This window comes from Vidua macroura, chromosome 14 (assembly GCF_024509145.1).
Source record: "Vidua macroura isolate BioBank_ID:100142 chromosome 14, ASM2450914v1, whole genome shotgun sequence".
Lineage (NCBI taxonomy): Eukaryota > Metazoa > Chordata > Aves > Passeriformes > Viduidae > Vidua > Vidua macroura.
Genome location: NC_071584.1, coordinates 8,879,925 through 8,907,005, shown reverse-complemented (window position 1 = coordinate 8,907,005; position 27,081 = coordinate 8,879,925). Strand labels below are relative to the sequence as shown.

The window sequence follows — 27,081 nt, the reverse complement described above, 5'->3', positions numbered from 1 at the left end:
TTGACAAAGAAAATGTGGCTAAAGAATTGGCTGGAGCCAGAATGCTCCATCACAAAGGAAATCCTCTCAGGGAAACCCCAGCTTGGCACATCTTTCCTCTCAACCTTTGAGCTCTGCCTGCAGGATGCAATAAAAATGCAATTATCTGTAAAACCTTTAACGGTGATTTTTAACTTGAGACATAAAGTAGGGCAGGAGGAAACACGCTCAAGAAAAACAAAAAGGATTCACTTAAAAGGGTTTTAGGTGAGAAAAAGGCTGTGGAAAACACATAGGTTGCACTACATGCCTACATCAATACGACTGAGTGGAATTCCCACCCTCCTGCAAAACTCACAGATGTGACTACAAGGCCTGGCATCACCAATGAAAGCAATGGGAGCTGATGAGTAAAGTGTCCCCTCCTTCTGCCCTGCTTGCTTGCTGCAGTCAGCGGGACAGTTCCCTCTCTAACGTGAGGTTGCATTCAATGAGTAGAGAAAAATCAGGAGTAAGAGCAGTACGTGCAGGGCAAGGCTTAAAACTGCTGCTAGTTCACTTTAAGTGACCCTCAGATTCATTCTGGGATGCATGTGACAGCAGGAGGAAAATGACAGCCCCTCCCAATTCCCTCTGCTGTTTTCATAGAGGATTGGGCTGAAACAAAACCCAGGAGACAGGTTGTGAGGGAGGAAGGGGACGAGGATGGATGGAATGCTGGGGAAGTCAGGGGGTGGGGGCACTGCACGCTCTCTCTAGAGACCCAGAAAGTACAGTTGTCTTCAACTTTTGACACTTTGGGAATCATGCAAGACCCCCGTCAGCAGAAGCACAAGGCTCAGCCCTGTCCCTGCAGATAGCAGGGCAAAGCATAATGACACATCTGCATTTCACATTATCCATTTACGCCAGGATTCACATTTTTTTTTCCCCTCACATTGCTGTGTCATGGGAAGCCAAACCCAGTTCTCACTGAACTAGTGTGACCTCTGCAAGGAGAAGCAGTAGATCTTAAAATGTTCCTTCATTTCCCTACAGGCAGAGCTAGAAATTGAAATGCTCTGTCCAGTACGTGCAGCCTGAGCCAGGGCGAGCGTGCTGGAGACTGCATGGGAACAAGCCCTCTGGAAACAAACCCAACTTTGCTATTTCCTGGATGTGTTGAGTCCAGCCTCTTTGGGCACATGATGAGAAAGATGCTTTGTGCCTTACCTCACCACAGTGCATCCTAGAACATGTTTTGGGGTGACGTGTCCACAGCACACACCCACTAGCTACACGCTATGACAGTACCTTCTCTAAATATTTACCCTCCCTTACTTATGCATTCTCCTGCAATTTGCCAATGGTGTATAAAGATGGTATCAGGATTAATTTGGATTGTTATCCATGTACAGGGGTTTGTAAAAGAAGGCAAAGCTGGCTCCTCTCTGTATTAGGAAGAAAAGGGAAAACACTTTGGGAAGGTTACTATGCTGCTGACACCATTTAAAGTCCAGAAAAAGAAAGCCTTACTTTAGTAGTCTTCTGATCATTTACAGATTTCTTTCCATGGATGTGGTCATATGTTTACAACAACATTTGCAGCTGCTGCAACAGTCACATAAACATTGAAAGGACACAAATTCAAAAGTTCAAATAATGGCATTCCTTTAATTATGATTAATGTTCATTACTAATCATCCCAGAACCAATACTCTGGAGATGTATTTTGCAAACTTGAATGACATAATATGAATTACCCTCGAAATATCAAACAGAAAACTAGACACTTCATAAAGCCCAGGTTGGAAGCCACAAATTTCTTCAACTCTGTAGCACTTAGGGTATGCAGTTGTTTAGATAATTACACAGATTTTGACTCTGGCACAGAGTATCATGTGAATGATTATCTGTGTACACACATTTCCCAGAGACACAATCACAGAGGCCTTAATGGAGAACACCACACAACTACATATGGAAAAAATAATAAGAATCAAACACACTTAATCATAGAATCATAGAAAACCAGGCTGGAAAGGGTTCCCAAGAATCATCTGGTCCAGCCTTTCTTGGGAAAAAGAAATCTCCCCAAGACATTGTTGAGGCACTGAAAAGATGTGGAAAACTGGAAAGAGCACTCATTCTGAGAGCATAAATCATCATGCTCTTAAAGATAACAGAATTGGATTATTATTTCTCACTAGGAAAAGCAGAAAAGCATTTTATGAGACTTATAAATCCACATTCCACAGACAAGGGAATCCTTACCATTCCTCTCTTCCTCATTTCTACCCCACTCCTTTGGTGCTTTCTTCTATTTTTCAGTGAAAAATAGGAAAAATAAGTGCAGTGGGAAACCTGATGTGGCAGGAAAACTAACCCACTTGGTACTTCCCTTCCCACTACTGACAAGTCTCAAGGGTAAATTCCTTCCTTCTCCTTTTATGGGAAGGGACATTCCCAACAGGGCTGATCCTGGTGTACTGAAGGAAGCATGAACACTCACACTGCTTCTGTGACAACAGCATCAGCATCATCCCTTCCAAGATGTTTTTGAAGGGTGGATTTAGCAGAGTATTATAGGTAACCTTATAAGAAATTGTTTCTGGTGCTTTTCTATTCTTCAAACTCCATTTCATCCCATCCCACAGCATTAACTGTCCTGTTTTCAAGTTTTAGGAGGATAAAGAGCATCAAGCACCATAAAAAAATAAAAACTGCAGAAAGTACCCACTCATAAAGTAACTTTAAATTCTTCCTCTTGATTGGGAATATACTTGTATACATCTGAAGTGTATGAATTCACATAGTTATGTCTGATATAATAAATAAAAGGCTTCCCCAGAAATCATATAGAGCACTAATGCAAGGGGTTGCAATACATGGAGCTGTAGAAAGCTTACATTTTGATTGTTTTCCTTTTGGTTCAGTACCCTGCATTTTCAGGTCTATCTATAAAAGATGGCTTGGACTTTCTGAGTGCCACTAGAAGCTAAATGTTTTCAGAAAGCCAGGTAAATAAGGTCAGTATTTGCCACGTTGAATTAATCCACAGAGGTCTGTTAAGGTAGTGTTGTCTCATACCCCATGGAGACCAAAGGGTTGATGAACGCTCTGAGCCTGAGAACAGCCACATCAAAGCAGACCTGAAGGTCATCTGGTCCCGTGCCCCGTACCACCCCTGCCAGAAGGAGCTGCCTCATGGAAAAGTTCCATTTTACCTTATATGCACATTTACATTTTTCAGCACTAATAGAGTGTTTTGACAAGCTGCAATCGACCTCCAGTCTGCAGTGAATTTTGACTTTTTGTTCCAATTTTAAACACCAAAATCCAAATCTGGACATGACAATTCCCCATAGTACAGAAATTAAGAGTCAAAGACATTCACTTCCTAAAACAATATACAAGGCCAAATTCATAATATTTCACTGCCTTTCCCCATTTGGCAGAGGGGAATAATTCCATATAATGGCACATGTCTGATATGACTGTCATGGAGAAATTAGAGTCTTATATCTAGAGAAGGAGAAGTTCTACATTACTAAGGTTTCCTCTGCCACCAAGGGAAAGAAACATTGCCTCCTGGTGATTAAGACTGTAATTATTATTATAAATTCTGAAACACTTTGAATTATGAGGTACATTTTCTTTAAATGGGCACCATCGTTAGTGCAAGTTGATTTGAACCAATGATTTATTCATGGTCTAATAACCCTGTTTGCTTCACATTCTTAGCACATTTTGCTCAGTATATTGTATTACTGGCTGGTTGCTATAAACAGTCCATTTAAATTTAGACAGAAACTTTTGGAAAAGTTCTATTTCTAACAGATATGTGAATTAGAACACTAACTGCATTGATCACGGACTAATGGTTTCTTCTGAATGTTTTAACATTTACCTGTGTGCCTCAGGTTCTCAAAAATGTTCAAAGGTTCTAGCTGAAGTTCCCATTCAAACAAAGCTTTCTATTCAGGCCAATCCTAATATTCAGTCAATTAAAGATCAAAAGGAACTCTGCCAGACAGCACTGCCAAATTGTGAAGTTTCTGCAAATAAATCAGAATCAGACTTCCCCATCGTGGTGTTAATAAAATACATCCAGCCTCACCAATAAATCTGCAGTACCTTTCTCCATGTCATGAAGTATAAAAGCTTTGGCTTTACTGGTGTTGTTGTAAAGCAGGTCTTAATCAAAACTAGCCATGGAAGAAGAGAAAAAAAGTCTTTTAAATTTGTCCAGATACACTTTTGTCAAAAAATTATATCTTTTTAACCACTGTGAAATTAAAATGTACTTTTTTTACTGAAATTCTTCCAAAGTTCTGTCTTGAAGGTGTTGGAGAAAAACCAGACTACACCACTGATGATGTACAGAGCTTTACAGCCAGCTCCTCTTGGGCTACTTCATATTCTAATTTTTAAAGATATTGCCAGGAACCAAATACAGTTGTTTGCTCTCCACAGTGCTTACAGCACTTTATAAGGGTCATATGCTGTTCCCTCTCCTGAAATTTCCATGTTGCAGTTTCTTAACTGGTCATCATTTTCAGGATGACAGTTTTTACTTGGCTCTTTGGAGAAGGAAACATTTCTAAAAGCAGCATCACAGTCAAGTATGCATAAACCTGGGAGAAGCAACACCTGTTCCCTATTATATGCCTTTCCTCTGCTCAGAGCAGGAGATGAAGTTACATCTATGTTAAGAGGCATTGCTTGTTTAAAAGCTTTTTTCTGAATGGTGCAAAAAATCAGAGTCTAAATCAAACATGAATTAGATAAAGCCATAAGTTAGAATGATGGGACAGTGATTGTCCCAGTGCTGGGCACTGGTCAGGCCACACTCTGAATGCTGAGTTCAGTTTTGTGCCCCTCAAAAGGAGGACATTGAGGGGCTGCAGTGTGTCCAGAGAAGGACAACAGAGCTGGAGAAGGGTCTGGAGCACAAGTCTGATGAGGAACAGCTGAGGGAGCTGGGGATGTTTATTCTGGAGAAAAGGAGGGTGAGGGGGAACCTTATCACTTTGTACAGCTGGCTGAAAAGAGGTTGTACCCAGGTGGGAGCCAGGCTCTTCTCCCAGGTAAGAAGCAGTGGACAAGAGGAAGTGGCCTCAAGTTGCTCCAGGGTAGGTTTAGATTGAATATTATGAAAAATTTCTTTACCAAAAGGGTGGCCAACCTTTGGAACACACTGCTCAGGGACAGAGTAAAGTCATTATCCTGTCGGGGATTTAAAAGACGTGAAGATGTGGCATTTAGGACATGTTTTAGTAGTGAACATGGCAGTGCTGGGTTAATGGTTGAATCTTGCAGGTCTTTTCCAACCTAAATAATTCTATGATTCTCTGATGTATTGATATCCTAGTGATGCAATCATTATTTTTGTTAACCAGCACATTTCAAGAAAACATCAGGCTATCAATTAGTATGCAAAAAGTCCATTGTTTAGCTCAAACAACGTGGCTGGCAGTATCTCCATTGTCTCAGAACAACACTGAAACAAACGCCCTTGTTTGGTTCCTTTAGCCTTTAAAGCATCTGCACATACAAAACCCCTGCCTGAGCTGCCAGAATCACTGATGAAACAATTTACTTTTTTTTAGAAGTTGCAGCTTTTGGTAGATGACAAGACACATGATACATTCATGTTTGTATATGAGTGCCTGGGCCAACAGGATCGGTTTTGTGTGTTTTTTTAAACACTTGACTTGGAACAATTGAAAATAAAAATCTGGTTTTCAACATAGATAAAAGACAATAAAAGTTATATGAATAAATAAATATTAAGTAAGTAATTAATAGGTATCACACTCTCAGATTCCAATGCAGCTGTAATTACAGACAAGACTGTGCAGGAGATATTCAGAGATTAAGGAAGAAGACTGGCAGAAGAGAGCAAATATTTTCCATGCTGTGAAACCCAGCTCATTGGCTTTACATTGCTTCCCAGAGTGAAACTGTCTTGGCCTACTTCCATGGGAGTGTCACAGGAGAGGGAAGCTGAGATGAAGACTCATGGCAGGCAAACCTAAACATCAGACTTGATCTCACCCTTTCCTTTTAAACCCTATATAAATCCATTCACATGGACAATGGCTTATGTTTCTGAACATTGATTCAGAACACAGACCTTAAGTCAGAAGGCAACAAGCTGCTTCACAAATTAATTTTGGACTCTTCTTGCTCTATTTCTGCCTTTTTGCTGCTTAAAACTAGCTGTGTTTTGTTGCTCTGCTAAATTGTTTTAATGCAGGTCATTTACTACCCAGACAGAAGGGAAAGGGCAAAAGCAGAGGTGCTTGATCTCTTTTATGCACAATCTTGCAGCACTTTCAAAATCCATATGAAGATTGCCTTGGCCTGCTTTGAATTTTATCTGGCTTCTTACTTCTCAAGATACTCACAACACAATTACAGGCAGACACTGTTAGCCCCTGAAAAAAATTAATACAGCAGGACTGTGAGGAAGGCAGGGAAGTACAAGAGACGTAAGGAACAGAGCTGATGCATTAGCAGATATCCACCTTTTGGATTCATAGATTTAATATATTTAAACAACCCATAAACATTTGCAAACTTAGGTGTTACTGGACTGATGAGTTATAATACACTTTTTAATAGAAAATGCAGATGAATTGTGCTGTTGGTGGTGGAGATTGAGAGTTTATGAATGTCAGTAGCTTTCCACAGCTTGGAAATGCACTTAAAAGCTAAAATAATTTTAGATGAAGGGAGAAAGAATGAGACAAAGAAACTAATACAATGTGAGGGGAAACTATAGCTCCACAGGCAGGTGATCTGTAGGTCTCACATCCTACCACCAGCATTTCTCACAAGGAAGAAGCATTGTCCCTGATGCAGCTCTTAAAATGCAAACTAACAGAAATAAAGTACTTCTGACAGAAATAAAGTAAACCAGATGATGGGATAGTGTCATGCTTTACCTCAGAAAGTAACTAAATTCCATATAGCTGCTCACTAATCTCCTTCCAGTGGAATGGGAGAGTGAATGGGGGGGTGGGGGGGAAGACAGTGTTGAGAAAAAGACAGTCTAATAGCACAGAAATGGAAGGGAAGTAATAAAAATAATAGAATTAGAGTATGCAAAACAAGTGATGCACAATGCAATTGCTCACCACCTGACAACTGATGCCCAGCCTGTCCCTGAGCAGCAGCCCCTGGCCAGCTTTCCCCATAATTTATAGGCTGAGCATGACACCATACAGTCTGGGATATCCCTTTGGTCAGCTGGGGTCAGCTGTCCTGGCTGTGTCCCTTCTAGCTTCTTATGTCCCCCTTGCTGGCAGGGCAGCATGAGAAGCTGAAAAGTCCTTGAGTTAGTGTAAACACTAACTCAGGCTTAGTTAGGCTTAGTTAGTTAGTGTAAACACTAACTCAGGCTGAGTTAGTGTAAACACAGGCTTAGCAACAACTAAAACACCAATGTGTTATCAACACTATTCTCATCCTAAATCCAAAGCCCTGCACTGGGCTCCAATTAACTCCATCCCAGCTGAAACGAGGACAGATGGACACAAACACATCTTAGCTTCTTTCACTTTATCACAGCTCTAGAAATCTCCTTGTCTAGGACAGAGAAAGCAGCACATAGTCTGTCTGAAGTGTATTGGTCTGGCAGCAGTCCCCTGGAAAGGAAACTTTTTACAGTCCACAGCTCATCATCATCCCAAAGAAATCACATCTTCTGTCTTCCTTTCACAAGGGTGAAAGATAAACATTAACAGGCCCAGTTTTGTGGAAGGGATATCAATAGCATTGGGGTTTGTTCACAGCTGCCCAGAAAGCCAGCACAAGAGCTTTCCAACCATTCACACCCCCCACAGAAGGAAACAAAACCGTGTTTGACAAGCACACAGCCACAGGGATCACAGGCAGAGGCATATGAAAGGGGCTGTATACAAGCCAAAGGTACTTTCATCTCTTTTGCCACTGAAGGACACTTCAGCTTCAGACTGTCCTTTTACAACACTGCAGGGAACTTCCACAACAGCTTCCCCTGTTCTATTCCTGTGCCACTTCAAGGCCACTTCAGCAGAGTCCTCACCTTAAAGTCAGCACCAGCCAGGACAAAAGGTCCAGAATCAGAAGACTTTTATAAAGTCTCATTTTAGCATGATTGCAAAATATCTATCTTCCTATTAGAGCTGAGCTGTTCAAGTATTTGTTCAAGTAATGTTCAAGTGATTTGTGTCCAAAGAAGGACAAGGAGGCTTGTGGGAACGTTAAAAAAATGCGTAGATGTGACACTTAGGGACAGGATTAATGACGGACCTGGCAGTGTTAGGTTAATGGTAGGACTCAATGATCTTGGAGATTTTCCAATTCTACTTTGAGCTCTAGGATGACTGGAGTCTTCTACTTTGAGCTCTAGGATGACTGGAGTCATTCTCTCTCCTGATTCCACTCTGTTTTCCCCCACTCTCCTGCCCCCAAGGACCACTCAGCACAGTGGGAGAACAGGATAGACACTCAACACCCTACAGAGACACAACACACAGTGTCCAATGCCTTTGTTCCCAACAGGGAGCTCCCGAGCCCTGCAGTCCCTGTTGGTGTGGCAGCTCAGAGCTATGGCATTGCAGCCAGGATGCCACTACAAATACAGCTGTACCACCAGCCACTTACAGGATTTAGAAGGCTCCCAATTGAAATCCAACCCAGTTACTTTAAAAAGCATGCAGCACACACTGGGAACCCTGCTTTCAAAAAAGTCCAGGAGTTAAAACAGATCCCTCAGAACAAAAAGTGCCACTGGTTTCTGAAGTGCAAGCCACTGCCACATGCTTATCTGTGCTGGCATCCTCATCCACCCTGCAGTCAGCAACCAAGTGCATTTAGATGCCCCACACACAGCACCTTTCCCCAACCTTCCTCATTTCCTGGTGAAAGATCACTCTCAGCAGAATTAGAGAAGCAAGGACAAATACAAAATGAATGTTTAGCAGGAATTGGCTTCTCTGTCTGTTCTTTAAAAAAAGAAATGCTTTTCTAGAACAACACAATGCAGAATAACCATTCAGCTTTCTATTTTAGAATGAATTTGTCTTACATGTCCATGGCAGAAAGTTAAACTCAACAAAGAGCTGCTCAGCACTTCCTCTTCATTGACATGCTGTATCCTCCCTTCCCAGTTTGGGGACAATTTTAGCCCAGCTAAGGAAAGCTTGTGGCCAAGGGCTTGACACAACTCCCCAGGCAGGGACATCTTCCACTAGACCAGGCTGCTCCAAACCAAGTCCAAACTGGCCTTGAACACTTCCAGGGATGGGGCATCCACAGCTTCTCTGGGTAACCTGTGCCAGTGTCTCACCATCCTCATACTGAAGAATTTTGTCTTAATATCTCATCTAAACCAGCCTTCTGTCAGCATGAAGCCCTTCTGCCTTCTCCTGTTCTCAAGTTTTCTTGCAGGCCAGGCCATAGACAGTTTTGTTGATTACCGGGAACTGAAACTCATTTAAAAACAGGGAAGAGAAAAATAGAAGAGTTGATTACAAACCAGGATCATATTCCAGGAAAAAGGTGTCAGAGTTTGATCATTTGTCTTCATTCCACATGGGAGGAAAACCTGGTATCTTTACGTATTTGTTACAAATTATTAAAAGAATCACTTTTAAAGGTAAGAGGAAACTGTAAAAGACTGGTCTGCCAAAGCAATGGGAACAGCCCAGCAGCAGCAACTGGTTTTGTAATGTTAACGATCAATCAGAAGAAATCCAGCCCCTCCTGGGAGAAATTTGTCTCAAAAAGGAAATAACAAATGAGAGAACTGGAGTCAAAATACCAGTAAGGAAGAACAGATGCTGCCACAGCAAGACTGAAACAGTCCAGCTCCTTGTAAGCCCTGTTAGTTGCTTCCTCACTCCTCTGTTTCCATATCTGTATAATTTATTCCAAAGCAAATTCATTATTTTAAAGACTCCATGGAGAAGGCTTTGTGTGTGCTAAGGGACACAGTGCTAACTACTTCTTCCTCTTCCCTATTATCAAAGGTTTTGTCTAGTCTGGGATTTAGCAAGACTTTTAATTAATGGCTTCCAATGGTACATCCACAATGGAAAGACTTCTCTCATTAGCTAATTTGTCTATTGTCTTAATTAGGCAAGTCAGTTTTACTTCCTCGTTGCCTTGCATGGGAAACCCTGGTTTTCCCACCTAGGTTTTCCCTCAAGTCAGTTCCCGGCTTCTCTGTCCTCACTTGCTTTTGGAAGGACTTAGAGCAAGGTGCTGGCAGACAGCATTGCCTCACCTTTCCATGCGAGTCTAGACTAGGCAGGGAATGTTTTGTTCACTGCAGCTGTTCTGAAAACAAGGCCCTCTCGAGTCCCCAGCAAGGTCTTGGGTCATTAGGAACTGGCTCATCAGCATCTGTCAGGAACAAGAGTGCATCGTCTTACAAATTCTGTTTCCTATGAGGATAACACCAGTGCCAGCAGGGTTGGAATGAGATTATCTTTAAAATCCCTTCCAAAACAAAGCATTCTCTAATTCTGTCCCTGAAGGATCAGAAGACCAGCACATGTGCTGAGACGTTCAATCCTCCTAACCGAGGTGAGGAGTGACCTGAAGTTGGGCACCTTCCAGCAGGCTGTGTTTGTTGAACTGCTCTGGGTCCAAATGTATCTCAGCAAGGAATGCAGGCAGATCATCTGCAGGAGCTGCAAACTTGTGCCTTGTCAGAGACAGCAGAGCTGTGACTCCTGCTGCTCCTCCTTGCTCTGACTGCTGGCCATGGTATTAACTCTCAGCAGACAGGACGGCCTCTTCCAAGGCAGGGATTTGCTCAACAGCCTCTCACCACAAGTATCCATCCTCTTCCCATCACACATGCCCCTCCTTCTCCCATCACACCTGTGTTTTTCTGCAAGTCCTCACACTGCACTTCTCTCTTCCCTACAGAAACTCCCACGGATGAGCACGGCAGAGTTTGCAATCCACATTGTAATGTCTGACCATTTTGGTGCCTATCAGCTACACCTACTCTTGAAGTGTTTTGTCAGCAAGCTTTCCACTTAGTCCAATTAATTTTGACTAATCATTTTTGGTTAGTAGAAAGACTGTTTAAGACACAAGCCATAATGGCAGAACTAACCACTGACTTAATGCTCACATCTTAGGTACAGTAGAATTTTTTTTTTTTATCATTTCTAGTCTTCCCTTGAAAAAGCCAACATATAATCTCTGCCTTGACAACATGTACTTCTACATAAAGGCACCAATATACTTCATTCTAGCTTAATTTCTCCCTGCAAAGCAGAGCACTGAAAACTCCAGAGATGCTGCCTATATTTTTGGAAAGGCCAGAAAGAAAACAGGCAGAACTAGCAATAGGAAGCAGAGGATAGCTAACTCTTCAACTCATTTTCATTTTGGAACACCTCTCCTATGAAGGAAAGGCTGAGAGAGTTGGGAGTGCTCAGTCTGGAGAAGGTTCCAGGGAGACTTTACAGCATCTCCTAGAACCTAAAGAGGTCTGTAAGAAAGATGGGGACAGACATTTTACCAAGGGTTGTTGCACGAGGACCAAGGGGTAATGTGTTTAAATTAAAAGAGGGTAGATTTAGATTAAATATAAGGAAAAAGTTTTTTATAAGGAGGATGGTGAGCCACTGGTACGGGTTGCCCAGAGGGGTGGTAGGTGCCCCATCGCTGCAACATTCAAGGCCAGGTTGGACAGAGCTCTGAGTGACCTGATGTAGTTGAAGATGTCCTTGCTCTGTGAAGGAGGGTTGGATGGACCAGATGACCTTTAAATGTCCCTTTCAATCTAAACCATTCTGTGAATTCTATGATGTTTGCTACTGCTGTTTATTGAGGTGCTGAGATCATACTGACCACTTGTAAATAAGCTAAAGGTGCCAAACTCAGAAGAGACAGATATTTTCAGTCAGATATTAACAGCTACTGCCAGTGTGAGCATGATCTGCCTTCCACCAGGAGTCAGAAGAGCGGAGGTGAGAGAGGAGCTTAAGAGAAAAGCAGGAATACTAACTTTGGCAACTCCAGACTACTCCAAATGCTACTGGAAACCTCTTCCAGGAATATTCTATGTTGTCATGACTTGCTTTCAATCTCTGTACCAGGAATTGGAAAGGGTGTTTACTACACTTGAGGTAAAGCTGAAGGTAATAAGGTAATGCACCTTATGCCCACATCTTCATTGCACCACTGGCCAAACTCTTTCTGAGTTTCAGCTCTGACCTCCTCCCTTAACACATAGAGAAGCCACAGGACTGTCCTGGGGGTGCTGTAAGGCTGCGCTACATCACTTGGCTGGGCAATCAGTCACAGGGCCTGGGGTTTGCTGTTATTTGCGCTGGCTCATGTCAGCTCTGCAAAGAAGCCATCAGGCCAGTGGTGAGAGACCTCCACCACCTTCCCAGCACTCCACAACTGAGACGCTTCAGAAAGTTCCAGAGCATCTCAAAGATGAGGAGGGAAGACCTTGACATGTAGAGACTGAAAAACTGTCTCTAGAGGTACTGAGGCTGAAGAACAAACTCAGCTGGAAAAGGTGTAGTAGTAGGGGGAGACTGCCCAGCCATTCAGCCCTGGCTCTGCTCCCTGAGGCACCTCTGGCAGTGCCAACATAGAGATGACCCAGACAACTTCAGGGAAAAGCTGCAGGTAGAGAATGACACAACGCACAGCCCTTGTCCTCAGACAGCATGGGGCCAGGCTAATGACACAGGCTATTGTCCTCCCGTTCTGTTTAAAAAAGCAATAACTTGCGTGGATGTCAGCTTTGGAGTACGTGCTTGGCAATGCCAGCAGATAAACAGAAAGGATTTCCATGGAGTACCACTTCTGAAAGAAATACATTTATGTTATTTTTGAAATATTATTAAATCCAGTACTGAGTATTTTGAATGTGGTATAATCCATTTTCCTAGAAACCAGCCAAGAAAAACTGACAGCAGCACAAGGAAGTGCCACCATGCTGCCATCCCTGTCTTACTGTTCCCTCAGGGACATGAGCAGGAGCCTCACACACCTCCCTCCTCCATCAGTGTGCCTTAAAAACACAGTTCCTATCAGCTCTTCCCTCACCAGGCGAGCCTGGATCCTTCCTGCTGACCCTGACCCTGCTCTCCTATGAGCCAGGGACCCTCCATTGGCCCATGGAAGCCCCAAAGCCGAGTGCTGACAAACGCATTGAGAGGGCCCATGCAAGCCACTAAACAGACTGGGCAGGGGTATTTCAGCAACCTGCAGGTGGGACTGAGGGCCAAAGAACTGACACAGTGAGATCTGGATGGCTCTTGCCATTGAAACTGGCCAGCAAATGCAAGCAGGAGACAAGCAGGTGGATTGGATGGGTGCAGAAGAACCACCCCTGAGCACAGATCATCATCTCCCAGTCTCCTGTAGTTTTACCCTAAAAGCAGAGCCCAAATCCATACCCAGGCACCAGGACTCCAGTCTTCTACTCCCTCTTACCTTCTATGTGCTGTTTACTCCACAACCCCCCCTATGCCATGTTTGTGTGCAAGTCCAGGAATAGCTTAAGTTGCAGTGATCACCTAAAGGAATAGAGTCTCCTCACCTTAGGCACATAGGAAAGAAAGTTAGTTATTCTGCACAAGTCATTGGAATATCCTGTACCACCTGGAGAACATCTCCTTTCCTAAATCACTCCTTCTGAATCTCCTCACGAGTAGGATAGAGCTGAAGCCACCAGAGGAGCCTTGTGCCCCCATCCTGGCCCTCCCACCTGGCTGTCAGGCAGCATTCCCTGGGGTAGCATAGGCCAGGGCTCCATTTCTTAATGCATCCAAATGCAACTCTGCTGTGGATTTCACCCATCCCATTAAGATTCAATTTGATCTATTTTCTGCTGCAGTATCTGCAGAAATAAAACTCACAGCTGAGATCTGAAGGCCAGACAACAGGCCAAGAGTAAGATGAAATATGTTAAACTCCATTTAAGTCATAGCTTATAGAGCCCATGGGAACTGCAGGTTGTGTGCCTGCTCAGCACCACAAGGCTGGGGTTTGCTCCTAGAAAACACTAGGGTCTCTCAAGCCCACCTACCCTTACTGCAAAACATGAATGTCTCCAACAGGCAGAGCTGCCAGCTCTCCCCACCTTTCCTCTCGGGATGGGGAAGAGGTACAGCTCAGTCAGTCTGAGTATTCCACTGCCCACCCTGGGCACAGCTTTTGCTGTGCTTGGTACATCCCATCACGACTCCTGCTGCTGCCAGATTCTCACCAGTCCATTAGCACTCCCACTTATCCCCCTCCTCCCTCACCCTCTGTGCATCCTCCTGTCCCAGGCCCAGAAGCATTGCATCCATGTCAAAGGACAAGCAGGGCTTCAGGGCAGGTGGGACTCTGGGCTGCTGGACCCCAGCCCCCTACAGACACTGCAGCATGTGTCAGCATCACATCTGAAGGTGATGCTGGAGTTTGTTCAGCAAAGCAAGATCTGAGCTCTCAACACAAGGCATCACAGGGATGGTCTCAGAAGAGACTCACTGGTCCTCATCCCAATTTTCAGAAACGAGGAGAGTTAAACATGAGAAAGCTACACCACAGGTTTCCTTTAACATCTTCCAGAAAAAGCAATCCCATCAGACTGGGGCTGTTGCAGACATGACTGTCCTGGGATTGTAGCACAGCCTTCTCCTAAGGACTGTCCTGTCCTCCTCCACCCCTGCTCTCTGCTGAGGGACAGACTTGGAAGGAATTAAACATCCTCCACAGAGAGACAAAAGCAAACAAAATGCAAACAACAAAATGCAAACAAAATGCAAAAAAGAGAAAAGTATACAAAACCCATATCTGAATTAATTTCCATTTTATTTATAGGCCACGACATGACAGTTGTCTTTCTAAGCCTTTTAATTAATCACAGGGAACAGTTACCTTGAGCACGTATGCCCACCTTCCCTCTTCCTGAAACATGCTCCAGCTCCTATTGAAGGACTGTCTGCAAGGTAATTAATTATTTACCTTATCTACGACAGTACTTGGCTCTCCAGATTTTTTAGGAACATCAAGTCCTCAGGCAGCAATCCTCTTTGGGGCTGAAAAGAAAAGAAGAGCCTTTGCTAGAGACAGGGAAGGGCACAGGGCTTGGAGGGATTGAGAAAGGGAGAAGGGGAGCTCAGCACTGTGCTGAACATGGCTTGCTCTCTTGTCCATAGGGTGGCCATCTGGGGAGGCAGGGTGTTATTTTACATTATACAAGACACAAATCTGCCTAATAATAGGATTTTTGTTTCAACTAATTTGTGGGTAACTGTATAGAGACCTACATGTGTAACAGAACTTTTGTCAAATACTGCAAAGACAAATAATCTTCAGTTCAGAAATGCCAGAATTACTGTTTCTAGTGGAAACCTGATTCATTGGTGTACTGGTTTTGCACAGCCTGATTTTTGGTAGCAGGGGAGCCACAAAGATGACTCCTATGAGAAGTTCCTGGAAGCTTCCACCTTGTCCAGCAGAGCCAATCTCTGATGGCTTTGAAGATGTACATGCTGCTGGCCAAGGCTGGGCCAATAGAGAGGCTGGCAATGCCTCTGTGATGACATATTTAAGAAGGAAATCAAAACAAAGTCACAGGTTTTGCTTCTAGTCAGAGGAGGAGGTGAGAACATGTGAGGGAAAACAACATGGAGACACCAAGGTCAGTGGAGAAGGAGGGGAAGAAGGTGCTTCAGGCGCCAGAGTCGAGATTCCTCTGCAGGCTGTGGTGAAGACCATGGTGAACACCACCGTGAAGCAGCCCATGGGGATGCAGAGATCCACCCACAGCCCCTGGGGATCCATGGGGGTGCAGAGATCCACCCACAGCCCCTGGGGATCCATGGGGGTGCAGAGATCCACCCACAGCCCCTGGGGATCCATGGGGGTGCAGAGATCCACCCACAGCCCCTGGGGATCCATGGGGGATGCAGAGATCCACCCACAGCCCCTGGGGATCCATGGGGGATGCAGAGATTCACCCACAGCTCATGGGGATCCACGGGGGATGCAGAGATTCACCCACAGCCTGTGGGGGAGGTGCCCATGCCAGAGCAGGGGATGCCTGGATGAGGCTGTGACCCAGTGGGAGACCCAGTGGAGAAAGAGGGACCCTTCTTCCAGGCTGGAGCAGCCTGTCCTTGGAGGATGGCACCCCGTGGGAAGAGAGACCCGTGTCAGAGCAGTTCTGGGAGGACTGTGTGCCCATAGCGGGAGTTCACGTTGCAGCAGGTGTGGTAAGGCTGCTGCTCATGAAAGAGGACCCAAGTGGCCAGAGAAGTTCATGGAGAACTGTCTCCTGTGGGAGGGACCCCATGGTCTCACAGGGGAAGGACTCCTCTCCCAGAGGAGCGGAAGAAAATCTCAGTGATGAGCTGACCAAACCCCCATGCCCTGTGTCCCTGCACTGTCAGTTGGAAAGCTGGGGGGAAGCAGTGTTTTAAGGGCTTATTTTACTTCTCATTATCCTCCTCTGGTCCTGTTAGTAATAAATTCACTTTCCAACCATAAGTTGAGCCTGTTTTGTCCTTTAAGTGTTTTTCCTGGTCCTTATCTCACTCATGAAGCATTCTTTTTTTTTTTTTTTTCCCTCTCCACTGCCCAGCTGCAGCAGGGGAGGGTGAGCAAAAGACTCTCGTGGGTGCCTGGCATTGGGCCAACAACAATTCCTCTAAAATCACATATATATCACTTGACCACATACCATCTGGCTCCCAAACCACTGGTACACCTGAAGAGCATGCTGAGCACTGCTGACTTACTGAGTGACTAACAGTGCTTCAACTCCATTCCCCAGCCACACATCCATGACTTACAGTGTTGTGTTCAAGTCCTGCTCCAACTCGGAGTTTGGGAGTGGGAGGAGCAAAAATTTCTGCTGGGAGTTACACAGTTTCACAAAGGGGCTCCTGAGATCCAGTGCTCCTAAAAATACTCACATCTACATAAAGACTTTTTTTCCCTGAAAAAAAAAATAGAAAAAACAAAAAAACCCCAAACCCAAATATTGGAAGCTTTGACCTCACAGAGCTGATGGGATGGAATCCCCTTGGGAACCCCAGTGGAGCTGCATGAAGGACCAATTTAGAAATATTTCTGAAGCTACTGTGCTAGAAAGCAACTTAGGAGCTGCTCATGCCTGAGTGAGCTGCCGCTTCCTCCGGAGCTCTGGGAGCACAGCATGGGAGCAGCACAGCATGGGACCACAAATGCCACTTGGAGTAAGACAAGACCGTGGCTGAGTCTCCTCCTTGGCACTCTGGACACAGCCCAGGAGGAGCTCAGAGCAGCACTGCTGGAAGGAGGGATGTGCCAGGGCCTGGATGGGAATCCAGCCTGAACCCTCACCAATGCAGGAGCAGGTGAATGTGAAGGTGATGCCATCAGAGACCTCTCCAAGTCAGTTTGGCCATGGGGCTGTGCCTGTGGCTCCAACACAGCCCAAACAAATGCCCTGTCTCTGTGTCTCACTGTGCATGACATCTTCTAGGAAAAGACAGGTCGCCACTTTATGCTCCTACTACACTTAAAGTTCGCACTTCACCTTAATCCAAATTTCTCACAGGTTTCATCCCAGTCACTCCCACTTCTCCCAGCTCCCGCAGGCAGCAGTCCCACTCCAGCACCCACCTGCAGAGCCACGGGAGCAGGGGCTGCAGCAGAGGGCAGATCCATCCCCACCTGCACTCCTGCTCCGCTGCTCCCAGAGCCCACCACACCCCCACAAGAGACCACTTTCAACAACTTCTCTGCAGCAGCCCCACAGCCCATGCCCTCGCTGAGCTGAGCCCCAGCCCCAGCCCGGCTTCTCCGGAGCAGCCCTAACGCTGCAGGTACCGTTCCCATGGCTGGGGCACCGGGGAGCACTGGCAGTCAGCTGGATACAGCAAACTCATCACCCAGCAGCTGGTGCATCAGTAACAAAGCTAAAAGCTGACATTTGTCAGCAGCTCACCCCTCTGATGTCACAGGTGCCCATCCCTGCTGAAGGGCAAGGGCTGCTGGGTGCCACCCTTCCACATCAGAGGGCACCCAGGAGTGCCAGCAGCCTTCTTACTGTTTAACCAACACACAGCCTGCTCCCCTCAGCAGAACCCCCCCAGAAAGCCCAGCCACCTGCAGCAGGGCTGCCTTCATTTCAGGGGACCATGGGCTGGCTCCATCAGCAGCACTGGTAGGAGTTTGCTGTAGACAAGTGAATCAGTGGAACAGATGAGCAGCTCCTGAAGCATCTACCCACAATGTACAGCAAGAAGAGATGTAATTTCAGGCTTATGGCAGATGCTGGAGGGTTTGTGGTGCTAAAAAAAAAAATTAAAAAAAAAATAAATCTCAACACCTACATATAATAGATAGCTTTCTAGGACAAGGAAATCCTGCAGTAGCTGGAAGAAAACCAGTCACAGTTCCCAACTGCATTTGAGGTAACGAAACAGAACATGGTCCAAAACAACATCTCCTAAAGGTCAGTTTCACAAAACTAGAAAGAACCAGACACAAAAATAACTGAGAGAAAACATCTAAATATAAGTAAGTGTGACAATGCTTATTGGAGGATTTTTAAAGATGCCTTAGTAGAGCCCTCTTTCCCACCAAGAAAAGCAACAGTGTATTTTTAAAAAATTATTTGGTTTAAAATAGAAGTTTTTAAGACACGAGCCAAATTAAAAAAAAAAAAGAGCAAAATAAAATTTTAAATCTACTATTAAATTAGAGCCAATTTTATAGAATTCAACACATCTTATAAAGAAAGCTAAAAGATATTAAAAAAACCTAGAGGCAATAGGTCTATCAGGAAAAAAGCAACAATTTATCAATACATTAGGCTTGATGCTAAAAAAGTACAGTGAAAGTATCCTAATATAGATAATGCAGAAAGTATAAGCATTACTTTTATCTTTGCAAATAAGGATGACTTAAACCTCAGCTATAGCAAAATTCTCTGAGAAGCGAGTTGGGAAGATCCCCAGCACCATCTGCTAACCATCCTTCACATCTGTAATGAGAAAACCTGGACTCAGAGCCTATGAAGGAGCTCACCCAAATTCCTAACATTGACTTTAAAAAAAAAAAACAAACCAGAAGCCTATCCCAGGCCAGCCAGGAAGTTCCAGAGGTCTTGGGATAATAAATAAAAAACCCTGCTCAAGCAAACAAAAACTTAGCACAGTGCCAGTATTTCCAGAGGGCCAACGGCTGACCCGGAAAGTGCAGGCTGGTCACCCTGCCCGTGCCCTCAACAGGGCAGGGAGCGTCCAGCACTCAGGGATGGAAACTCAACTCCTGTTAGTCAACAGAGTTTTCTGGCTGGAGGGCTTGTCAAACAGATCTAGGATTTCTTCTTAAGAGTTTGCATTTGGCTGACAAAGGTAACCGTGTTGACATAATACATACAGACTTCTGTGTGACGCCCGACTTTGGCTGGGGTGACAGTTCAAGAACAAAATCCTCCTCGCTATGCAAACAGCCATGTATAGTGTATATCCAGAGGATTAAAAGCCAGTTGAGCCCAGTGACCTCATTAGAGTTGTACCTGCACTGCCTGCCCCTAGAGAGGTTGTGGATCCCCAGAAATGACATTCCCAAGAGCGAAAAGGGCCTGTGAGGCAGCAGAAATTGCTCTCTGCACACAAAGCTCCAGGCAGCACTGCTGGGAGACACAGGTTTCCAGGGAATGCATGTTTGGGCTGTGTGCCTGAGTTTGCAGTGAGCTCAGAAGAACTAGAGAAGGGTATTGCCAGCCTCTGCCTAGGGAGCAGGCTAACTCATTTAAAAATATTGGCTGGTTTTAGAGCTGATTTTCACACTTGTAAAGCTGGCCAGAGGCAGAATGGAAAGCTGTAAACTCAGCCACGCCAGCAGCCTTCGGCTGGTCCTGATCCCGCACGTGCCCCATTATACACGGCTCACTATCATTGTTTCTTACTTGGGTCCTAAGCTGTGCTCAGCACTCCGAGCACCTTCCAGTAACAAGATGGGACACATCACCTTCCCAGATGGAAAGAGAAGTGTGATTTCTCTTGAAAGAGCAAGTTTTTCCCAACTCCCCCAGTGCCCAGTGCACTAGAATGATGGTCAGGTTTGTCAGAGTTTTCAGCTGCCAAAAAATTTCACCCCTTCCAAAAAGACATATAGACATCTTTCCTGTGAGAGAAGCAGGGTTATTCCTCGCACCCTTCACCCTCAATCATGTCACTGCCCTGCCCTGTCTGTATGTTTGGACATACAGACCAAAGCCTGGAGCTTTTTTTGAACCTCTTTGACCACACAAATATCTCCAAGTGTCCAGGTAACACTGGATGCAGGAAAGCCTAACACCAGATATTCTACAGCATGACTGGCTGAACAGTCAGCTCTGGATGTGAACTGTCTACCACAAAGGGCACCTGGGGCTTTCAGTGAATCCCAGTTTCCTCTGCCCACAGGCACCACTCACCTCCTTCTCTTCATTCAGTTCCAGGCAAATGCTGATGTGAGATGCTGCCCAACAGTCACACTCTTGTAGCTATGTGCCATTGCAGCTGTGGGGAGTGCTGAAGTGACAAGTGACAAGTTCTTCAAAAATGTCCAGGGTAAGAGACCAAAAACCCCCACCCTCACAAGAGTGATCACCCCCACAGCTACTGAAGCATTGCCAGTTACACATCCCAGCTTGAATCCAGCTTATACTGACAATACAGTTTTAGCTCCAGCTGGATGACCTTGCATGAGCTTGCTCCAGAAATGGAAGACTTGGTCCTTTCAGGATTTGGCAAGAGCTGACACAGCCATCACAGGTGCCCTTTTCATTTATTGAACTGGCTTAGGGTATATTTGCACATGAGCAGATAAACTCTTTGTCCAAAGGACTTCAATCTGGCTGCTGGGTTCCAGATGAGCCCCTCTCATTCACGTGGCTGTTCACATGTCAGGAGGAGCATGAACTGAGCTGAGATCCCTGACTTTTTGTCCTGCACCCAGGGAGGCTGACAGATTGCTTACTTCCCAGCACAGAGAGATGCAGTATTGTCTGAACTCCCTAAGCACATATGATCTTTTTAGCAACACAAGATGACAACACTTAGATGCAGATTAGACACTTTACTGAACCAGACCACCACCAGCATCCTTCTGCAGCTGAACCCCTTTGTGATTTAGCACAGGCATTCCCAGTTTAGGCTGTGACTGAAGGAAGAACAAGTGCTCAGGTGAACAAAACAGGATGGGTCTTGGGACTTACGACTGCTTCAAAGTCTGTTACGCTGAATTCCCCACTAGTCACACTCAAGTTCTGTGTGCAACAAGAGCCACGTCCCCTCAAATCAGGAAGGTTAGCACTGTTTGCACTTGTGTTGACTTTATTTGTACACACGGACAGCTTGTACAGAGAGCAGACAACAGGCTACTGACAAGGACTAAGATCTGGAAAATATCTACGTGATCACTTCAGCACAAAGCTGTTCTTTTTCACTTTCACGGGAGCTTTAACTCAACTCATAGTGGAGGCAGTCTTAAAACATGATATGCATTCAAGTGATCAACGATTTGAAAGGTAATAAAAGCCGTTAATAGCTTCAAATCGGCTTGCAGCCAGATAACATAAACAGCTAGTTATCTTGGGAGAAGGGGAGGGTGCTTTTCTTCCTCAGAACCACTGATTACAGGCTTGCAGCACCACATTTTAAAGCAAAGCTGAAGAGAAGAGCAAATACCATTTCCAGCTATACTGCAGTTTCTCATAAACGCAGTACAGCCTGTGTACTGTGGGTGCTCTGGGCAGCGTTTTATGCACCAGTTAAAAAGCAACTCACTATTCGAGGTCACTGCATCCAGCGCCTGGCCAAGCCAATGGCCATTTCTGTGCTTTCTATCATTAATAAATCAATCAGATGTTAGAGGCACTGGAGTGAAATTGTCCTGTCAGCCTTATCCATCCAGTACTTCTACTGAACCTTGTTGAGTTACTGCTTATTTACAGAAGACTGAGAGAGACACTGAGACATCATCATCCCAAAATACTTACAATGTGCACATCATAAACACTACAGATATTTCATTAAAGCCATTTTACAAGCTATAAAACTGAAGGTCAGTTTATGTCTCTCTCTATAAAAGCAGACAGTGATACAGTCCTCAGTAAAACATACTCTATGGTGCAATTTAAGCAGCACTACATAGACTACTTGAAACTCCTTGCTTATATCCAGGATAAGTTCTCTGTTAATACTGATATCCAGTATTTCTTTGCTAAAACAACAAGACTTTGAAGGAAAGAAATTTACACCCTCAAATAACACAGCCTTCTTAAAAATATTGAATAATACTGGTTTAACAATTTTCCTAGATTAATTTATTAGGGGGGTCAATACATAAGGCTACAAAGCAGACTTCCAAGTTACCCGTGGGAAAAACACGTAAATTCTTGACTCTGCTTTCAGCATAGCAGATTTATGATAAAAATACTAAAACACTGAAAGGCTGGAACACAAAAGCAAGTGTACAATGTTGTAATGGACTTGTCTTAAAAACCCGAGCACTCTTGCTCAGGACCTGACGCGGCACTCGGAGTCGTCCTCACCTGCACCTCTGCCCCGCTCCTCCCAGCGCGGGTCGGCTGAAGGGACGTGGGTTTTACCTGAGTTGGCTCCTCCGTCTGCAGCTGCCTCTGGGGGACAAAAGTTTCGAAAAGTCGGAGGACAGCAGCAGCAGCAGCAGCGGGACGGCACAGGCAGAGAGCTAGCCGGGAAGCCGGCGGCAGCCCGGTCACCGGAGAGAAGCGACGGGCGGGCACTGCTCCGGCACACCGGCAGCTCGGAGCCTTGGCCGGGGCAGACCGGACCCGGGGCTCCCCAGCGGAGGTGCCCTCACCGCCCCGGTGCGGGACTGCCTCTGCTCTCACCGCCCCCCGCGGGCTCCTGCCCCGCCACAGCGGGGCCGTGCGGGGCCGGGGCGGCGGAGCCCGGGGCGGCGGAGCCCGGGGCGCGGTGCGGTGCGGTGCGGTGCGCTGCGGGGCCGCTCCGCTCCGCCCGCCCCTCGCGCCCGCCCCGCGCCCGCCTCGCGCTCACCGGCGTTGCGGAGCTTCTTGTTCCGCAGCACAGAGAGGATGACCAGCGCGTTGCCCAGCACGTCCACCACGATGGTGAAGATAAGCACGGCCGCCAGGCCGGTGGCGGCTCCCGCCGCCGAGCCCCCCTCCAGCCGGCAGCCTGGGCAGCTCCCGTTGCTCCCCGGCCGCTCCATGCGCGCCTCTGCCCGCCGCCGCCGGGGCCCCTCCTCCTCCTCCCGCCCCGACGGCAGCTCTCACCCCCGGGCCCCGTCCCGGCCCGTCCCGGGGCGAGCCCGCCGCCCCCTCCCCGGCGGTGCCGCCGCCCTGCCCGGGGCGGAGCGGGGGGGGCCGGGCGGGGGTGCCCGGTGCGCGGCGGGGGCACTGAGGCGCTCTCCGGGCCGATGGCGCCACCGCGCGGCGGCGACGGGCGGCGCGGGGCGGGGGCGGGCGGGGGTCCCCGCTCGGCGCCGCCGGCCCCGCAGCCCTGCCCGCCCGGACCCGCACCCGCCAGCCTCCGCTGCCGCCGGGACGCTCGCCCGGCGAGCCCTCGGGCAGAGGTGCCGGCAGGGAGGCACCTACCAGGCGAAGTTTCGCACCTCGAGTCGCTGAAGCCTTTCCCGGTGCCTTTGCTTCCTACCGCCCTGCGGCTCCGCTCCCAGCCAGCCACCCCTCAGGCAAACCCATCCCCACAGGGACTTTTTCTACCAATTACGCCAGAATAAGACCATTCACTTTCGGTTTTATACTTTTTACCGATTGTAACGTGTGCACTGCAGAATCCCCGGCAGTAATGTAAGCTCAGCAGCCCCCTCACTCAGCGGCTTCTCAGCCGCAGGAAAACAGCGCTCAGTCAGGATACCCAGCTCCTGTAGCCGGGATACCCAGCTCCCTCAGTCGGGATACCCAGCTCCTGTAGCCGGGATACCCAGCTCCCTCAGTCGGGATACCCAGCTCCCTCAGTCAGGATACCCAGCTCCTGTAGCCAGGATACCCAGCTCCCTCAGTCGGGATACCCAGCTCCTGTAGCCGGGATACCCAGCTCCCACAGCCCAGCCCCGTGGCTGGGGCTTCCAGGCACCTTCTGTGCTTTATTCCACACCAACATGAGCAAGAAGACACCAAACCACTTGTGGTCAGGCTGTGGCTGCAATACTGCAACCGCATGAGCTCTCAGCTTTGTTTAGAAAACAAAATCAGAAAAGAGAAAATAGGGATACTATAGAACCATAGAATGGTTTGAGTTGGAAAGGACCTTAAAGATCATTCTGTTCCAATTCCCCGTGCCTTGGGCAGGGACGCCATCAGGAGCACCAGGGTGCTGAGAGCCCCATCCAGCCTGGCCTGGAACATTTCAAGTGATGGGGCATCCACAGCTGTTCTGGGCAGCCTGTGCCTCATCATCCTCAACAGGCAAAAATTTCTTCCTTATATCTAATCTAAACCCATCCTCTGTCAGTTTAAAGTCATTCCCTCTTGTTCTATCACTTCATGCCCTTGTCTAAAGTCCTTCTCCAGCTCTCTTGCAGTCCCTTTAGGGACTGGAAGGTGCTATAAGGTGTCCCTGAAACTTTTTCTTCTCCACGTTGAACAACCCCAGCTCTCTCAGCCTGTGTTCATAGCAGAAGCGCTCAGCATCAGCCATGGGCAGGACAGAGGGCAGGTCCACACTTAGGCTGTCCAGCACCACCTCCTCTGGCTCCTGCCCAAAGCCACCCCTCTGTGTGCAGGTCAAAGTGTCCAAGCAAACATTAAGGTTGTGTCACAACCCATCGTGGGGGTTTTACAACTGCCTGGTCGAGTAAGTCAATAACAAAGCAGAAAGCAAAGCCTTTGATGGCTCATTCCCTGCCAGCAGAGTACAAGCAGCAGCAAGGCACAGCAGAGGCCAGCAGCAAACAGGATCTGCCCTGGCCTGGTGGCCCAGGGTCAGAGCCAGCCCCACATCTGCATTCCTAACCTTGCTGAGCCAATCCACCTGAAATGTCTTCTTACCTTTTCCCCATGACTGAAGAGCATTCAATTAAAAAAACAAAACAAAACAAAACAAAACAAAACAAAACAAAACAAAACAAAACAAAACAGGGTTTTAAACAAAATTATCAAAATCCTGCATTCTTGAATTGTTAAAGACAGCATTTTGGCTTTGATATGATCTTTTGGCTTACTTTTGACACTCTGCACTGAATTCTGCATAGTTTTCAAAATATTTTCTCTGTGTAAACCAAATAATTTTGTTCATGGACTTTCAGCTGCTCTGTTCAGGACATACCTGCAGGCAGGAGTAAGGTCAACTCTCATGGACATATCCTTTCAGCACCTTTCACCTTCACTCTCCTCATCTCTGTCAGTCTTGCACCATTTATAAGATGCTCTCAGGAGTGTTTCAGCTGTGGAGAACGAGGATGTGACTTCAAAGGACCTGAACTTTACATAAAAATGTCTTGACAAGAGCACCAAAGCTACCCAAAAAAGATTTTGGCCTCACACTTAACAAAACCTTGCTCACAGAACAGCGCGAGTTGCATTCATTAAATGAATGCAACTGGGAAAATATAAAAAGGGCTTTTTATCTGGCCACTCTTTTGGGTGTGTAATTTGTACCTGCAAAAAGCAGTCTTTTTCCACAGCCTGGAGTGACTGCCCTAGACAGGAAGGTCTGCAAAGCTCTACCAGGCATGTGTGCATCTGCATAGCTGCAGCAACTAATCTTCCCTAAGAAACTTAGAAGAAATTATGATAGATGTAGTGAGCAACTGTTTTCATCACTGGAATGATTTAGATGAATGATCTTCAGGCTGTTTCCTCCCACCTTCCTGCTAAATGGACTCTTCACTGGTTCAATTAAGACAAGGCAAGCACTCTAGGAAGCAGTGGCAAGGGAAAAAAAATTAAGGTAGAGGTATCAATGAGACCTTTTTAATTACACTTTACCAGTACTGCTGACATAAATCACACTGAAATAAGAGTATCCTCCATGTGTTAGAAGAATTTAGGCTCATTTGATTGTGCAAGGATTATGAACGTGATCGCAGGAGAAGGCATCTGAATTAGGGTCAGAACCCTTCAGTACCTGAACTACACCAGGGAGAGTAGGTACATACATGCAAACAGGAAGACCAAGTAGAATGTAATCAGTGCAAAATATTCAAGAACCATAAATGCACACTCCTTATGCAAAATTGTCACAGCTTTGCCAACAGGGAGGCTGAGAGGGGCAGTGCCTGGCACCCTCCTGCCATGCCCATCACAGCAGCCCGGTGCACAGCATCTCTCATCCCTTGCTGACCATGTCCAGTGGTATAAAACAACCCCGTTTCCCAACCCTACCTAGCAGGGCACACAGCTTAGTAAGAGTTAATCCAGGTATACTGTAATAAATGGAAGCTTACATAATTGAAAAATAGCTGAGGCATTAATCTTTCTTCTCACTACCTTGAGTCCTCTTTAAAAAGATTATTTTGTCTTCAGAGACAGCTTTAATGCTACTTAATGAATCGCTTATAAATGAAGAAATTTTTCTCCTCCTATACAGGGACAGGCTGACTACTACCCTGATTGTCACAGAGACAATTAACTTTTGTCAAATATACAAAGATAATAGCTGTTCTCTACAAATACTACTATACTGAATTTGGCATATTTAAGGCAAATTTTTCTTGCTGTTTTGACTAAGCATGCTTAGTGACAGTGACATTCCCTTTAGCCAGACCTGGGAAACTCCTCATGCTTACCAAAATAATTAGTGGCCCCCTGGGCACATGCTGGAATAGGTAGGTTACACTGGATAAGGATTACCAGGTTGGGAATTTCAGAATTCCAACATGAGCTCATTCAAAGGTGTCTTGGCATCCCACTTCAAAGGAGGGAGGAGACATGAAAAGAAATGAGAGAGATACAAAATCAGAGCCTCAACTTCCCTGCTGCCTGTCTCAGTTGCAGACAGGGTGCAGGCAAGCCATCTTTGATCTGTAACTCCCTCCTTGCACAAGCAGGCACCAGGACCACAGGCACCACCAGGACCACAGGCACCAGCAGGACCATGGGGCAGGTTAGTGGTTTCCTCACTAAAAATAACTCCCAGTGAGCTGCAAGGG

At 46.3% G+C, this 27,081-nt stretch overlaps 1 protein-coding gene across 2 annotated transcripts in view; it reads right to left on the bottom strand.

The window, feature by feature from the left end:
• Window positions 1–23,239, bottom strand: part of GPR50 (G protein-coupled receptor 50) — a 45,024-nt gene extending 21,785 nt beyond the window's left edge. Inside the window, exons 1-2 of one of the 2 annotated variants that reach the window (XM_053990472.1) lie at window positions 23,007–23,239; window positions 22,520–22,606 (exon numbers count right to left, since the gene is read on the bottom strand). In XM_053990472.1, the coding sequence (XP_053846447.1) occupies window positions 22,520–22,606; window positions 23,007–23,181 (262 nt within the window). In that variant the 5' untranslated portion in view covers window positions 23,182–23,239. The remainder of the gene's footprint in view (window positions 1–22,519; window positions 22,607–23,006) is intronic. The other variant, XM_053990473.1, reaches the window with a different exon arrangement.
• Between the last annotated feature and the right edge of the window lie 3,842 nt (window positions 23,240–27,081).